The sequence below is a fragment of the Perna viridis genome, chromosome 11, assembly GCF_037379345.1.
Source record: "Perna viridis isolate PV_CMFRI_1.1 ecotype Kerala chromosome 11, ASM3737934v1, whole genome shotgun sequence".
Taxonomy (NCBI): domain Eukaryota; kingdom Metazoa; phylum Mollusca; class Bivalvia; order Mytilida; family Mytilidae; genus Perna; species Perna viridis.
Window position 1 is genome coordinate 31,458,197 of NC_142455.1, and position 18,742 is coordinate 31,476,938.

General features: G+C 31.4%; 1 protein-coding gene across 15 annotated transcripts in view; it reads right to left on the minus strand.

Moving 5' to 3' along the window:
* The window catches only part of LOC148603727 (uncharacterized), a 92,983-nt gene that overhangs the window by 43,604 nt on the left and 30,637 nt on the right, over window positions 1–18,742 (minus strand). The window contains exon 1 of one of the 15 annotated variants that reach the window (XM_088552235.1): window positions 15,825–15,940. The exons of 7 other annotated variants lie outside the window; for them this stretch is intronic. Coding sequence is in view for 2 of the 8 variants with exons in the window: in XM_088552225.1 (XP_088408351.1) it covers window positions 5,562–5,687 (126 nt within the window). In the remaining 6 variants the exon portion in view is untranslated. Of the gene's footprint in view, window positions 1–5,561; window positions 5,945–9,498; window positions 9,618–12,002; window positions 12,241–12,555; window positions 12,702–12,751; window positions 12,843–13,348; window positions 13,487–14,185; window positions 14,320–15,824; window positions 15,941–18,742 lie in introns of those variants that run through there. 7 more of the 15 variants (XM_088552230.1, XM_088552232.1, XM_088552236.1 and 4 more) reach the window with 7 other exon arrangements.

Here is an 18,742-nt window from a genome sequence, read left to right on the forward strand (position 1 = left end):
GGTGAATATAAGTTCTCAGTCTGTAGCGACAAGGTGCTAAGCTCAATAAGGACTATTGAATCCATTGGACCCTAGCTTCAAAAGGACAACCAAGAGTACCCAGCCTGTCATGATAATTTTTTTAAAAGAAATTGATCCAGTCAACAGACTAAACAAATGTTTGTCTGAATAATAAAGTAAAATGCACATACATGTACATAAAGGCCACTATAGACTACTACATTAAAATTGTTGAATATGTCAATGCTGACAAATTCAATTCATTATGGGTATTTTTTTCATATATTTATTATTTTTTTTACAACTGCTCCTAACAGACAGTTTAGTATGATTAAAACCTCATATCTTTTAAAATCAGAATTCAAACTCTATTCAAGGTTAACATCAGCTGCCTGTCAAATATTTATGTTAAAAAAAAATAGTTCTTTAAAAAATACTGGTACATTTATACTCTTACTTCAAATTAAGATGACCTAATTACCACACTAGACAACATTAAACCAAAAAACTTGAAGGGCTTTATTCCATAGAACTATTAAACCAGTCAGGTCAACAACCAGTACTTCCAGGAAATTGTTTATATCATTAGGGTTCATTTCCAGAATTGTGTGACTTTTTTGTAGTTTCTGAGTGTTCAGAAACTGATTCAGACTTCTTAGTAAAAAAGTGAACAAAAGTACACTGAGTGCTTCAATATAATACAAAGTTTTTAAGTTCTCTTGGTGGAATTTCGAACTATTTTCATAAGAAAAAGATTATAGTCCAGAAATGATATGAAACAAATATAACCAATGAACCATAATGCCCATAGATAGACAATGAAAAACCATAGCATTGTTTAACTTTAAATTAACTATACTAGTCATAATAACTGAAAAACATAACACATAGAAATAGATACAGATATATACAGTTCTAACACACATATACCAAACTGCACACTATGCAGTTTATTATGAGGGCATAAAATATGTAAACTTTGGTCTAAATATACAATATTGTTTGTTGTAATATTCTGTAAATAAAGGATAGAAATAGCACAACTGTAGATAGAAGGGAAACAGAGATACCTATTCTATCTATCAGACTCAATAATCACATACAAATAACACTGATAAGAACATTCTTCTGATAGGTCTTTGTTTGATACAAATGTGTATCGTCTTGTTTCTCTACCAAAGTTATCTTGTACTAAAATTAGAGTTACTTCCCCTTTGGTGTGATCTGGTCATCCTTGAGCCACATGATTTTATGATGGATTAGTCATCCTATCATGGTCTCATAACGCATTTCATTCAGTATGTTGTGAAAATCTTTATCAACTCAAGATTGCATAAAATCAAATATTTTTGATTTTGTGGAAAAACCAGGATTTCAGTAATATTTTGAATTAATATTTTTTCCCTGGTTTTCTGTGATTCACTTACTGGAGAGTTACAAAGCACTTAAAAATATACCAGCTTCAATATTTTTTTCTTATATTAAAGTTCAGACTACATTATAAAATGAAACAATACCCAGTAACTATACATTAACATTACAAGTCTGTTGATTTTACAGAAGCTTCCAGTACATTTTCCATCTTTTCAAATTCATCTTCTTGTATTCGACAATGATTCTATACAAATCCTCTCACCCTCCTTTCTCCATAACAGTTAGTGTTTACCAAATTCACTGAATAATTTTGACTTAAAAATATAGCTAATAACAAAACCAAGCAGTCTGCTGTTTCTTTGTGTAAAATGTCTGGAGTTTTTTTGTGTGCATGTTTTTTGGTGTATTAGTTGTTGGTAATACTTAAAGCAGACAATAATGACCACATAGGAGACAGATGAATGCTAATTCTCCATCTTCCTTTATGTTATTCATGGTGTTTGGCGCCCAGTTTTTTTTTTTTTTTTGCACATTGACGAGACTGTTCTCCTTACATTTTTTATTTGTTTTTGTGATGCAAATGAGAATTGAAATGTTCGTCTACCAGTCGCATGTGAGCACTTTGCACTCATTCTCACCAATTTCAATGCACCATCCATTATGTAATTCCCTAATTACAGTCGGTAGAATACATGTACTAAATGAGCCGTGGAAACATGTTTTCTACTTTGATGAAGTAATAATGTAAAAACAGTGTGATATATTCTAATTGGAAAGCTGTTGACTGATGAAAACGTTATGTTTTTTTAACTTGTTTTTTTTTTGTGTTGTGCTTTGCAAATGATAATCTATGTTTTGTTGTCAATAAAAATGAGGAAGAAAATTATACATTGATTAATAGAATACTGTCCAAAAGCTGCTACCTAAGTCAGCAAGACTCTTTGTCATGAAACATTTAGAATCTTTACAACTGGAATCTGTTATCATATTGATTCCTTACAATCATGACACAAAAGGTGAACCTAAAATGTTTTTCTCACAGTCTGATCAACCAGGTGTTCAACATGTAACACTGAAAAAGACTTGGTGTTTTTGTTAAGTATTGAATAATAGCTTAGAGGGTGATCAACCTTTTACAGGCCTATATTTCTGATAGCAGCCGACACATGAGAGAAAGTACAGAAAAATAACTCAATGACAACACAGTGACAAGGTTGTGATCATCAATCTTCCATGGGAAAAATAATTTGGAACATAAAGCATTAAAGACAACTTGTATGTCTGCATAGAGTAATTGGATAAGTTGAGGAAAGCAATCTGTAAAATGATGAACCAAGGAAGATTAACTAGGTATAAAGGTCTGCCAACAACCAAACATCTATATATAATGTCCAATATAAACAGCTTTTATAGTGAGGTTATATAAAGATCCAAGTCAGGGTAACAATTTCAATCTCTATCTTTTTCTGAACTAATTAAAAATACATTACAATTACAAACACCTGCCAATGCTCTAAGTAACTTTTGTGAGCTTAACAAGATTCAGATAAATACCATTGTATTTAAGCTAATTTCACAAATCATGCCACTGATTTTTCTAAGTTTTTATCGAACAAACAGGTTTTCTGACACTTAAATACAAGCAATATTTCAAATGTTCTGTGGTAATCAAAAGTGCAAAACCAGGAAAAAAGACAAGCTTTGTTCTATGCCAATTAAAGCAATCAGTGCTAGGTAATTGTCAGGTGTTCAGGTCGAAATGACAACAATTGGTAATTTGAAGCAGAAATACAGAGAAACAACAAACAGCAGATGTGATTCTAGAGGTTAATACAATTCAATGATGATATTGAGTTAGGTTACCTGGTAATTAAAACAATTATTCTAAGGCAATGAATCAGGTGTTATAATGACAACACCCTTGATTACAGGTAGAAAGAAGATGTCTTGCTGCTGGTTCTGATGTAATGTCTCAAAGGTTATCATACAGGTATTCGGCTTTGTTTTGTACCAATAAAAATACTTCTGACAAGACAATGTAGGAGGTGTATCAGGTGTGAAAACTAAAGAAAAACATAATCACAAGTTTTACAAAGAATACACAGGAACAGTTTTCTACAAAAAGGAAGAAATTATTGATCAGTTCAAACAATCTAAATGAATGCAAGTTTTATATTTTCCAAAATTAATCAAGAGGTTAAGGATGAGGAGAGTGATAATATGCCAATATAGCCTGGCAAAAGTATTTTATAATCTCCAAAATCTGAATACAAGAGGAATGTACAGAGTCACTCAAACAAACCACATGTATTGACTACAAATATCAGAATGAAAACATTTAATACATTATTACAGCAAAAACACGATAATCAGTAAGCATGACCAACATTGATTTATCCTATTGATTTATAAATTTTCAATGACATGTGTGTCTTTTCTAGCTATAGTTTCAATTTTATTTCTAGTGTTCTGCGGAAAAAAAGTTCTGTATGATTAATAGAAAAATTCATCATAGAGACTACTTTTCCCCTTTTAACCACTGTTCACAGTAACAATATAACAACATACCCATCTTAATGTACATTGAGGCATATTTCACTTCTAATAAGAAAAAAAGTAATCCACAACAATCCAAGTCTAAAAATTCCACAGAAAACAACAAACAAATAAACAGACTACCTGTAAGTTTATTAGGGAAATACTTATCATAGAGTAATTAATCTTCAACAGGATTAAACTGTTATGTTGTGAAAATGACGAAAATCTGTGGTAGAGTGACGTCTTGAACTATCAACGTTTTAACTGCGGTGACAGGTCTAAAATAAAATTAGTCATAACACAACAGTTTTACGTTTAACATCGTTAACATCACAGGTACATGTTAAATGGCACATATCTGCATTCTTTGGAACTCAAGGCTATCTTTGGCTAAGATTGAGGTTTTCCTGAATACTATGCAATCATTGAACCTCTGGACTACCTTACATTTAACACAAGCTTAAGCTTTCAGTAGTTTACTTTCTGACCTCTTGGTTTGGATGAAATCTCTAGTGTTTTTAACACAGAACATATCAGTATATCATTATGGATCATAAATATCCATTTTTAATTTAAAATCAACACTTTTCAAAAAAAAGATTCATACTCATACTCAGTGTTCAAAGAATTTAATCAAATATATTTTGCCACTTCAAGTATGATCCTATTATCATTCCACAAAAATATTGTAAATTATCTCTGTTTCATATTTAGGCCATGTTTTAGGATTGTGACATATTTGAGTCATCCCACTGTTGACACTTCAGTATTTTTATCTTATATTTTGTAGCAAATGGTACTTCAAGTGTAAACAACCAATAACTATAATGGTCAACTGGTCTCTTGCACAATTGCATGAAAATTCTATGAACTATCAGTTCACAGCTTCCTTTTAATTCTAAGAAGCTTCAGTTTGTCAAGTATGTCCCTATTATGATTGTAAAGATCACTTGGTAAAGACATTTTAATAGCCTTTCTTAAAAGACAAATATATTGTCCTCAGCTGTGACACACACAGAAAAACATTGTTTTTGTAAGTTTTAACAATTCTTATCTTTGAAGTTTAAAATAAATGTCAAATTCCTCAGTAAATTCTGATCCATCAAATGTAGACCTTGTAATCAAAGTAATCAATACCTGTATTATCTAAAATAATATTTTCTACTTCTCTATAGACACATAAAAACCGGGAATTCTAAAGTCAATTAGCACCTTCTAGGCCTACAGCCAGGAATTATTTATGGTAGATTATTTACCATGACACATCAAAAGGCAAAGCCAGAAAACTACAGATTTACCTACAAGGTGGATCAGAAGTTCTTTTCTTGTGGTTCCACAAGTATTTCATACAATACTTGATTATGTTAGCAAGCTTCCAAACTCTGCAGATTACTTATTTTGTCAAGAGTTGGTAATTAGGCCCTTCCATAAAGATGACTACCATCAGAAATATTTCTAAAAATCAAGAGTTAACTGTAAACTTAAAGTCATATTTAACTAAAAACAAATAGATAACATAATAAATAATAAGTCAAGTTAGCCATGTCTGATGACAGTCATCTCTGTCAACATTACATGTGGGGTAAACAAACAACAACAGCAATACTACTGTAAAACACTCAACAATTCCGTTATGTACTTATAATTACCAAAAGTTCTAAAATCTTGTTGAGTTTTTCTTCCTTGCTATCTGGATCTGATGTTTCCTGGGTCCTCAGGTAATTGTTTAGGTGTCTTAGAAAGGTCAAGCTATGATGTAAATGTATTGTTTCCATGGCAACTTATGACAAAAACATCCTTATAAATTCCTTTGTGTTCTTAACTGCATTAAATTCAAAGAGTACTGTCAATTTAACATCTTGAGCCACAATGTTTCACTTTTTCAATTCAAAGTTCCTTGAACAACATTGGAAATCCTCAAATTCCATGAAACAAATATCTCTTTGAGGTCAAAATATGAAGTTCAACAGTTCAAAACATTATAGTTCTACAAAAAACTTGGAATAGTTCTTAATTCCATAATGTATCTTCAGAGCCAAACTAGCTGATGATCTGATGGTAAACTCTTGGTCCTCCACCAATCTAACTGTTACAACCCCCCACTCCTGAATGTCCCATCCTGCATTCTATACTTATGTCTATAAATTAGTCAATGTCCAGTACCATCCAATGGAATTGTCTGCAGAAATGATCAGTAATTAACAGTGATTTCTTGTCAAAATATAAGATAATAGAATTGGTCGATAGGATTGTACAACCTAACATCAGCTGATGTCATCTTCAATATCTTCCTCCTTTCTCTACATTAAGAGTAGTCTAAAAGGCAAATTTAGGGTTAGAATTACTCACATACAAGAAACCTGATTTTAATAATTTTCCTGAATGTCATAAAAAAAAGTCTGTGTACTTCAAGCACTAATCCTTCATGTTCATGCCAATAGTTTCATATTCAGAACTCCTGAAACCCTATGATCTAACAGAAAATGTATTACTCTGAGCAAAAAACAACACATAACTCATCTCCATGCAATTTAGGACAAGTAAGTATCCAACTACAAGAAGGAAACCAGCTTGATAGGTAATAGACATGTAATCCCCATTACTCTACAATCATTCTTTTATTCACAACAGAAACAATATTCAGATCTCAGCTATAATGATGGAAGTAACTTAATGGTCAATTTCCAGTTCAGTAATCCACATATAATCCCATCAGTATTGTCCATCTGAAGCAGCTTATTCTACATTCATTAGCTCAAATTTTCATTAATATTCCCCTTGGAAAATCATAAAGAGTAACAATATTGTTAGTTCTACATGAAATCCAAGACTGGAATAGGTCTAAGAACAAACTGTTAGTTAATGGTCCATTCTCCCGATCTTTCATCACATTTATAGACAGAATATCATACAGACAACACCTTGGTAAACCAGCCTAATAAAATACAACTTATTCTTTATATTGATTGGTTAACAAGTAAGGACAATGTCACAAACTTTGACATAGTAATTTTCTCAGTAATGTCAAATCACAAGGAAATCATACAACTTCTCCTGATAGGAGCATTTAATCTGATTCTTCTTAATTCAGACATTTCCCAACATTTCACAGATTTCGGGTCATGATGGCAAAGTCAAGTCAATGTCTGTAATTCACAGGAGAATTTCATATACTGCTTATATAAAGAGTATTTTATCCAGTGCTCATAAAATCTCCTGGTTTATACAGAACCTACTCATTTTTAGAGCAAATAACTGTATGCAGAAAATTGTCTTTTTCAATCACTTCTAATTTGAGTGTTCATTGAAGCGAACCTGAACAGAATAGCATATTACCAGATTTATTCCATAATATGACAATGTGCAGATAGACCAAATAAGTCTTCTCTCCAAAAATCCAATATAATAGCCATACAAGACTCTAGGTCATAAAGCGTCACTCCATACAGAATCAGTACATTGTAGGTGGACTTCAATGTTATAGAACCAAGAACATATTCTTTATAATATAAAGTCAGTCCAAGAGATCAAACATAAAGCATATCACTGTATAAATGGTCAAAAACTGCAACAGTTCTTTATAAAATAAAGTCAGTCCAAGAGGTCAAACATAAAGCATATCACTGTATAAATTGTCAAAAACAGCAACAGTTCTTTTACAAAACAAACTTGAATATATCAAAATATATAGCTTTGAAATTTATTTATCACACAAAATATTTATATTTTCTATATTTCCACTATTTCCACATGTCAAAAGGTCTACAGATTCCTCCAAGATGTCCAGACCATATAGGTGATGAACTTTTAAGGTCAGACTTCAACTAAAATATGCATTCTTGGATAAAAAGTGTCCAATATTCAGATGTCCAGGAGTTTATATGTGATAACCTTTAAGGTCAAACTTAATCCAAAATACGCATCCTTGGATTCAAATTTCTAAGTTTCCAGGTAGCCATGATGATATATACTCTAGAAGTCATGGCATCTCTTTCATTACTGACACTAGCCAGTAAAAGTATAATGGACAACTAAGGTCAAAATTATCTGATATATAAAGAAGTGACAGAATTCATCAACAACTAAATTACTTCTGATGTCCAGAAAAAACCAATATTATATTCATCCTTGAGAAAACTAATTAACTGAAATGACCATATTCTCTATTGCTATAACCTAATCCTGACCAGTTGTCTAAAATATTACTGTAAGTAAAAGGACATGTCCTTGAGAAACCAATCTCACTAATAGACTGGGCAATTCTTCAATACTTGTAGTTGTGTTATCCTTTGTATAGATAGTGATCCAATATGACTGTTAAAGCCATGACTGTATTGTTCCATCAAATCACTCAGTTTTACAACAAAAGGGTTCCTTTTGAATTCCAAGATCACCCTAAAATCCAAGGTCATAATTTAATCAAACCACTAAATTCAATCAAGTCCCTGTCAGAACTGTTGATGTCAGCATTTTTTTTCCATTCATATAATTTACCACACTGTTTTTCTGTTTATATGCCTAACCATATGTCCAACACAACAATGAGATATCAAGGTTGGAATTAAACAAAAAAAAACAGATTTTAAGCATGTATCAAAACTCCTGTCACAATTACAAAGATATTTCACTGATTTATCCAATATCCTGTTAGTGTCATTCGCCATGAAATCCTATAAGTAAATCACTAGAATTATTGTTAGAAATTTTATCTAGTTTCTCTGAACTAAAGACAAATATGGAAAATAAAGAGATTTTGGCAATACTGCCAGACAATAAAGTAACAAATATGTCACTTATTCTAAAATTATATCCAATTGGTACAAAAATGAGGAGAAAATTACAGTAATTCACTGCTTACAATATTCTCAATAAGTTTTTCTGTAACAGTTTGAGACAGTAGTATATGTTTGGGTCTAACAGCACAGATTTCCATATACAATGGTTTTTGACAATTTCCCCCAACATAATTGGCAGTCAATATATATTTGCAAAATTTGAAGAAAAAAAATCAATTACTTTTTTTTACATTGTCCTGTTTGTTTATATGCCTTGAAATCAATTTCCTTCATAAAAGTTGACTGTATAGTTGGTACAATTCTTCAGGGCTTATGTCAAGAGCACATCACATTATTCCACAGCATACTGATTGCCTGTTTGCAATCAGACAATGAAATTTTCATGTTGTGCTTTTTTTCACACCTGTGTGTCATAACTTGACTTTAAATGATGTAACTGTGTATTTTCATACACTGACAGAAAATGGTTGGAGTTTGGTTACTTTCCATACAACCAAATATTTGGAGAACAGTTTGTTGAACCAATTATCATTTTTGTCTATGTATGCCTCAGGACAAAAGTAGTGTAAATGAATTCACTATCCCATAATAGTGAATTTAGACACTATAAAAAAAAAATAAGTAATAACTAAAATGTAAAGAAATCTCCATGAAAGAGATCTATATCTATAATTACCTATAAATACCAATACCACTTCTGAATATCAAGGTAAGGACTATAATTCATACTGGGTTGAAAAAATAATATGAATTTATGACTGTTAAATGTACTACTAAAACCTCAACTTACATGAACAAAGTTACTCACTTAATCCCATCTGATACCTAAATCCAAACAGAACAAAAAGACGAAATTTACTACTGGTCAGAATCAAATACTAGCTGAAGCCATGGAGATGGACCATACAGATATTGTCCATCATAAAAGATGTCTAACAAGGAGAGACAATGTTAATACTGGGACTTTATCTCAACTAGTAGAACATTTACCATGTAGAATTAATTGATGATGAAGTTAATTATATTTCTAATTACACATCTGATTATGGCAAAGCTTTCTATGTACAATTACTGTGTGTACCAACATAACCTATCATAGAATGGGGGGGGGGGGGTTCAGCAAGTTTGGAATGGTAATCAGACATAATCAGAAGTGCTCAGTGTAAAAGGTAAGTGATACATTTAAACTTTTTTTTTATTTCAAATGAAAATAACTCAAAATGGTATAAAAAAAAGTATCCTAAAACACCCCACCTCATTTATTCATCTCATATAAATTTGATCCTTATTTACCTCCCCTTCTTCACTTCAATTTATTTCTAGAACAAGCATGGAGCAATGTGTATGTTGGGTATAAAATGCTTGGTGGAAGCAGTGACTACTATTTTTTTTTTGTGTGTGACTCAGGATCAAACCTATCACCTCCAACACTCCAGACAAGCACCCTACCCTGAAACCACCGAGGCGGTTACCGGCATTGGAAGATTGTCTGTAACCAAAGATTGAAGTCATTGGGAAGTTCTTTTATTACAACCAAACAAAATCAGGTCAGAAATATATATCTAGATCCACTTAACCAGGGTACTTCAGTTGTGGAAGTTTCCATGCATGTACCATGTACATGGAGTTTTAATCAGCTGTGAAATACATGTGTACTTATCAGTTGAACTGCTTCAGAAGACAGTTTAATATGGGCAATCAGGAAATCCTCCTTAAAATCAATGTAAAGATCATAAGATTATAAGATCATGAGGTCACAGCAGACCATTGTATTAGGTATTTCCCTATTAATATGGGATAGGACAAGGTCTTGGAAAGGAACAGAGAATATAGATTCTCAATGTATGGAGGAGTAAATGACCATCAATACCAGAGACAATTTATATTTTGAACAAATACAGACAATGAATTCCAGTACAGGAAAGTCATAAGATGTATGTGTCACTTCCAGCCAAGGCAGAAAATACAATTTTCTTTAAAACTATAAACAGGCTGAACGAAGATTTTATTTTCAAAACATATTTAGACATCATCAGGCAGTGTAACATCAAATTCCTGTAATTCAAACAAAACCTCAAAAATTGATGTGCTATCTAACATATAGCAACATAAAGAGTGCATTGTACATTAAATCTCAATTAAAACTTCAAAGGGTATATTAAACCATTCAAATTTCACATGTTTCTGATGGAGACATTAAGTGAATGTCACTACCACTCTCTTCCAAAACATGTCATTCTGTCATTGTGAACTATTTTCAGTTTAATGATTCCTAGTCTGAGACGGTAAAAAGCCATTATCTAAATGACAAGAATTCCCCTGTTTAGTTTTCTTCTCAGTTTGTTGTTATTTCCTTACAGACACACCACTGGCTGCATTTAAAGTACTGTTCTAACTTTAAAAGACAATGCTATCTTTTATTGAAGAAAAACATATATCTTCTATTCTGAAGCAATGGAAAGTGCAAGATCTATGAATATTAAACTCTGAGGGTAGAACAAGTGGCAATGCCTCATTACAGTTTTAGCAAACTTTTATCATATCTTGATATTCTAGAAAATAAGCCTGCAGTTATTCTTACTTTCATTTATTCCTTGCATATATCCTTAATGATAGTAACGTGACTAAAAAATATTAATCAAAGTTCTAATTCTGCACAGTTTTCTAGAAATGAAAAAAAATAGTGATGTGAAAAACTGTTTGATCAGCATTTTATTGACTATATTTAATGGCTACTTGAATAGACTCAGGTCATGAGTAATTAGTCTAGCCTGGTAAAATAATCGTAACTCATGTGGTCTAATGTTGTTTTCTGACTACTGGTTAACTGGTTGTCAGCCAGATCTATAGTCAAGGCTAATCAGCAGAATATATCAATACCTAATACTGCACAGAACAAGTTACAACACCAGTGGTCACTTAAACTAATTGAAAACCTTAGGTTGGTAAAACACAGAAAACTATAAATATTTTTGTCCAAATGTTTGGTAATAAATGGTTCTATATCTCATTCAGGGAAACCTGATGGTCAGATGTTCGTGAAATTATTGTAGAAAGTTTTAAAACCTCCCTTGACCAACTTAAACAAACGAAAAGTAATTCAGATTGACTTTACTAAGAGTTAGTGGAACAAGTACTGCTAAATAAACAGGTTACTATAACACTAACAACTGATCAAATTTAATCTAGGATGACCAACTGGGATGTAAAAATCTTTGAGTTTGAAATTTGCATCCATCATCATGAAACATTAACAAGTGTATTATTAAAAGATCTATAATGTACAGTAAATACCTTATGATTAGAAATAATCCCAACACAAATAGTCACCCACAGCACTATCTTAAATGATTAAAAATCTAATCCATGTAACTAGATGTCAACTTTTCCATTTTACCAACAAAGAGCTATGATGTCCAGCAATATCAACAGTTCTAACGGAAACAGAATTATACTTTGGTCAAAGCAGGAAAAGATTGGAGTGTAGATTTCCGCCATAATCATTCTTACCATTGTTCAAAGATCCATGTTGTAATTGCATACAAGTGGGGTATCTAGAACACCTTTAAGAAATGTTTATCCAATATTGAGGTCGTGTTAAAATTGATAGTTTTTTCCTTCCTTTTCAATGCAAGGGAATATTGATATATCATTGATATTCTTATAGAAATACAAAAGTATCAGCATAAAACTAGGGTATCCTATGATTACAACAGACCTGTATGAAAAATTGTCCCATAATCATCCCTCAGTCAGTTTCAAACTAAGTCATATGGTGGAACTCAACTCTCAGAACTATCCTATCAAAGCAGAAGATGGTAGAAACCAAAAGCAGTGGTGTCTTTACCTTGTGTTAAAAAGAGATTCCCAAGGTTTTCGAGGGAGCTGCATTAAATGTACCCAGTACTGAACAAGCACATGACAAAACTATCGTCACTTCATTACAGCCGTTTAAAATCCAGTTAGTGCCGCAGTTTTCATTCACTGGCCAAAAACATACATTTCCACTTAAACAAATGATTCTAAAACAGAAGGTTTAATACCCAAAGACTTAGCCTTCAATGGTGGTGGTAAGTGCACAATCACAAAACCAGAAGTGAAATTCTTCTCAATGATATCTTCCTCTATAGTGACTACTGGATCACAGAAGTGTAAACTATTAGCCTGATTATGTGGTATTAAGTATCATTAATATCTGTAAATTATGATGCACAATGCATGTGTCTGCACAACATTATCATATGAATTTCATGTAATTTCTGGTAACCTATTGTTCATTTCCTACGTATCACTTACACATAATCAAAACTGGAATTTGAAAATTTCAGGGAACAGATCAAGCCTTGAAGTTCTTCCTTCATGTCTTCATACACTTCCCTTGGATCCGAAGAGTACCTTTGACCTTTAATCCAAGTTATACCCTGAACATCTTACATTTGTGTACTAGATACTCAGTGGTCTATCAAAAATCTAATGTTTAGTTAAAGTACCATATTTTAGTATTGTTTTGTCTGACTAATGAGTACTGTGGCATATTATACAATCTGATTATCAAAATAGTATCTGGCAATAATCTGAGCACAATTAAGTATATATTTCAAAATATAGCCAGAAAAAGCATATCAAAATCAGCCAATTACCTTTTCATGAATTAAACAATCCAAAAAAAACAATTAGTCCAATGATTTTAATTCCATTAGTTATAACTAATCACAGGAACTACTGTTAGCAGGAAGGTATCTCATGTTTATTGACGATTACATCATAAACCACAATTCACCCTCGGGCCTGGTGTCGTAGGTTTGTACGCGTGTTCAATGTTGTTTAACATTCTGCTGTCATATCTTACAAAAAAAGCACGTCTGTTTCAGTTTAAAGTACTAAATCTTGGGCAACAAAGTTACTTTTATTGACAAAATATTGCCCCTTGAGTGACTTGTAGAAACATTCTAGTTACCTCCCTTGGTGAACATACAGCAACATCATAAGTTTCTTAAATGTTTTTTCCTAAAAACTAAAATTTCAGTGCTGCGAAAGTAGGTCAATAGTGTCAGAAATTTGGCAATGTATCCTAATAAAAACCACCTTGCAAATAAACCAAAAATCTGATTTCAAAAATTTGTATTAAATATCAGTCCTGAACATAAGCCAACAGTCAGATAAAATGAACATCTTCTACAGTCTTATGATACACTGGCAAAAATTTTGTTTAATTTAGATATTAAAATAACTTGAGTTTTTTTATGTATAGATAATTCAAAGGAAAGTTAACTGGTACCTGTGAATTACGATAACACCTTACAGTAATTATATAGATTATCTTATCTTAGATGATTATAGTTTTGTTAATAATAAACCTAATTCTGATCTAAGCCAGACTAAGTACCCATTTCAAATCTTAAAATTAGAAAATTAATGGAATGAAAAGTGAAATCAATTATTTGAGAACAAACATCTGACTAGCAATACCTACATACCATCAAATTTTATTAAATCCTGTATAATAAATATTGTGTTGCCTTCCACTTTTATCCATTAAATCTCTGATTTTCAAATTCTCACATCAATTAACATAAACTGTGAAAAACTTCTACCTATTGTCTTCATCTTGTTCAACATGTAAATTAAGTTGACTTGTTTACTACACATTTCTCATAAACAGTGTGATTTTTTGTACATTTATAGTTGTTTATTCCACAGTACATTTTATTGTCTTCTACAACAGTTTTCAATAACAGCTGAAATAGAGTAGTTCTCACCATAAAATTCTGGATACCTTCTTGCTGGTTTCAATTTTGTTGTATTTTCTTAAAATGACAATGAAATAGTTCATTAAATACATCAACATGTATTTTATCAGAAGAAAGTTTCATTGACAGTTTGGACATTTCTCAGGAAGTAAAAAAGAAGTCAGGTGGCAAAATTAACTTGCTGGACAAAAGTACTCTGTCACCAGTAGGGTCAACAGATTTAAAAAAAAAAAACAAATTCACTACCATTTAGAGATATTCATTCAAAGCTGTTTTACTGTTAAATTCTAATTTAAAAAGCCATACTACTGATTAGAATAAAAAAAATATTTGGAAAGATTTAAAAGGATGTTCATGTGAAAAACCAGCCCATTTTAACCCATGAAAAACTTTGTTTTAGAAAAAAAATCATCCATTTCATATAACAAGTGCATCCTTTCTCAAAGCTGAATATTGGTTTTTGATTAATAGCAACAATTAAAGAGAAATGACATTGAAGTTAATTGAAAAAGAGAGATAACTCTTTAATTTGTACAAAATCTGGTTGCTTTGGTAGGGACCTCTACAATCGCTTTCTGAACCATCCATTGTCAATTTAAATAAAAATCTTTATACTTTTTTGACATACATATGATATAAACATTATATTGGAACAAAAAAGTCATTGGTAAAAAATTCATGATGTGCCTTCAATATCACAGGATTTGCCTGATTTACATGGACAGTCTCTCAAAATTATAAAAAAAGAGCAATTGATCTAGGTGTGTGCAATGATATACTGTAAAAAAAAAACAAACAGGTTATGATCTTTATGCAAGTTCCATAAGAAATGTATTTTCATTCATAATAGTTGAATAGGTTTTGGATCCTTAGTCCATATTTTAAAAAAAGCTGAATTAATTAAAAACAGTATTTGTTTAAAGTTTTGCCTTCACATTTTCTTATCGAACATCCAATGTTTAAGCAATAAAAACATGAAGAGAGGAATGCACACAACACCTCATCAAAAATCAATTCTACATTTTTTCTCCATTAGATGACTCATTTCAAAGGCTATAAAACAGGACCTGTTAAAATGCATCTGTGAGATTTGTTTATGGAAGGGAGATAACTCAGCTTTCATATTAAAACTGAAATTCATGTGTGTCTCCAACCCAAAAGAGTAACACCCATTATTGTGCTGTGCAACATAATCTTTCTGAAAAAACATTACATGTACTGAAAATATGACCATCTTTTCAATACATATTTGTTATATTAACACCACAATTTTTATCCTTTTCTTTGTTCACACCTAACTTTAACATGCATCAATTGATTTTTACATAAAATATTGCTACAACTACAATTCTACCTGACCCCTTACCTTTGATATAAAGATATACTGTTATAATTTTCTTTTTCTCCATTCATAAAAATATAATATATTTATCACATGTGACAAGGAATTTATAAAGAATCAGATTTCATCTTCATCAGGTTGATCAAAAGCATCAGATGCTGATTAGAAAAGCACGCTATAAATAATGGAGTTGGTTTTGATTCCCAGCTAGCAGAAAGGCATGCTGGAAAAGTGAGGTATACTATGATGGCACAAGACCGCAATTAATTTTCAAGTGCATTTCAATATACACATTTGAGCAGATTAAAAAAATTCCACCGAAGCAAACTGAATAAAACTTCTCTGGCCTAAAGATATGTACAAACAGGATTTTATATATAAATTGTAGAAAATTTTACCATCATTTTCTGAAATTAATACAGATAATTCGGAGATGGGGTAAACATGACAAATGAACTGAGTTAAAAGTCCTAAATTTTAACCTTCTTCCACTGAACCAAATCACAACTGTTAGTCAGAATTGATTAATGAAAAAAAATCCCATGTAATTTTAACCTATTTTCTACCAATTAGAGGCAAAACTTCAGCAAATAAGTTTCCAGTAAAAATATGACAAAATGTGGAAGGTACCTACCACCAAAGTTGAAACTATATTCGTATACAACGAAAACCAAGGGGAATTAACTGTGTTCTCGTACCTGATAGGGCATTACACTTGCCATTCAATCAGAAATATTGGATGCTTAAAAGGCAAATTAGTATATGGTTTCCAATACATAGGAAAAAAAGACCATTCAGGCACATTGTTATTATTTATACAGACAAGTAAGGCTTTACCAATTATAAACAGAAGAAAGAGAACCTGCCAATCTGGGAATAATATCTTACAAAATACGTCACATAAAGGAAACATTTAATGCAGCAAAATCCATTGTGAAATAGGAAATAAGTTTCTAGATAAAAAATGAAACAGAAAACAGAATAGAAACAGACAAATCCTACTAAGTTTAGTGACTTTTCAAAGATAAACAAATGCTACAACTGGTTCATACTTAAAAGATGTTAACTCTATTTATTTCTTTGATACATGTAGTCCATCTCTTTGCTACTATAAATAACCAGTACAAATTATCAGTAAATGTCAATGAGAAATACTTGCTAAATGCCAGTTGAAATTCAATTTCTCAAGAAAATATTATTTCCACTTGCTAAAATTTGCTTGTAAGACTTCAAATTTTACAAGAAAAGTGAAGAAATAAATGAAGGAACACCGATTTAGAATGTGGAATATTTTTGTACTTGCTGAAATTAGCGTGTTGAAATATTTCTTAAATTCAATCCCTGCAGTAATGAAGAATAAAACAATCTAAAGACGTTTCAAAGAGGGGATGGTAGAAATTTTAAAGCCTGCACAATGACAGGAAATTGCTAAGAACACTACTTATTTTATATCTAACCATTTGACCTAAATAGTTTGTTTAAAAAAAGGAAACATAACAAAATTTTCCAAAACAAATATAAACAAAACAAACCATAGCCACACATGACTATTCTACATGTGACTTTGGATCAATCAATAAACCATATCAATAATACCAGGAAACAGAATTCATGTTTGTTTATATACAAATAGGTTGGTTTCTGTAATCAGTTCTATTTTCAATCTCAAGAACCTTGCAGTCTGTAGCATAATGACTTGGCTAATTTGAAAATATCCTCAACAAGTATGCTTTATACAATGGGCATCATGAATTTTTATTTTTCAGTGTAAGACCAAGGCCACACTCCTACTCAGATTATGTTATGCTTTATACAATGGGCAACATGCATTTTTATTTTTCAGTGTAAGACCAAGGCCACACTTCTTCCCAGATTATGTTATTCTATAACTTATATCAATAACTCAGCAAAAATCAATGTCAGAATACATTGAAATATATTGGTTTTTGAAATGTAAACTATTTTCAAACTAACGAACCCAGAAATCATCTCGTTCCCTACCAGTATTGATTCAAATATTATCTATAAAGAATTACTCAGTACAGTATGGTCTCAAGTCTCTAGTATTGCTGCCATTCTGATTATTTTTTCTTGATTGATTTTCTTTAAATTTGTGCCATGATCACGTTTTAAAGATTGCTGCAGTTAATAAGCAAATTTTTTTTCACTTTTCACAAAAATTATGAAACCTCAAAAAGCAAAATTTGTGTGTTTCCAGAAAGGTATGAAAAATACAAAAGGTTCATTTGCAAGTTTTTTTGTTATTATTTTTTATTTGCAAATTTAGAAATAGACTTATTCCATACCAGAATTGACTCACATATTTTCAAAATCTTCATTTTCCACTTGTCGCAATTATTAAAAATAGTCCTGTTCATCCCTTACGTTTTTGATATGTTTAGCACACTAATTGTTGGTGATTTTCAACAATAAAATCTTTCAGTTGGACATCAGTTAAAACTGCTACATTGTATAAAATTTGCAAAATTTTAGTGGAAAAAAGTAAGGTTTGGCATTTGGAAAATAAGGTTAGATGACTTATTGTAAACATACATTATTTTTTAAGGCTTGATCTGTCTAGCCACTTCTTCATATGACTGCTATAGTCACAAACTTTCCCCAAAAACCAGCTATGTCACAGTAAAGTCTCAATGACATGCATGATAGATGCTTTGCTCAACCCTAAACCTGAGGCAAGACAGACTGACAGATCCCTGACAGAAAACCAGTATCATGGATATAGGGCACAACATACTACTGTCAAAACCATTTACAGTATCAATACATTTTTCCCATCACATTTTATGTAAATTTCCATCTTGATACAAATAAAATGTTTCCAATTGTATAGTTTATTGGCAATTATTTAGGTATGCTTTTGACAAAGATCAATTAATTGAATTCATAAAATTATCATGAATGCTCTTAAATGTCATAAATTT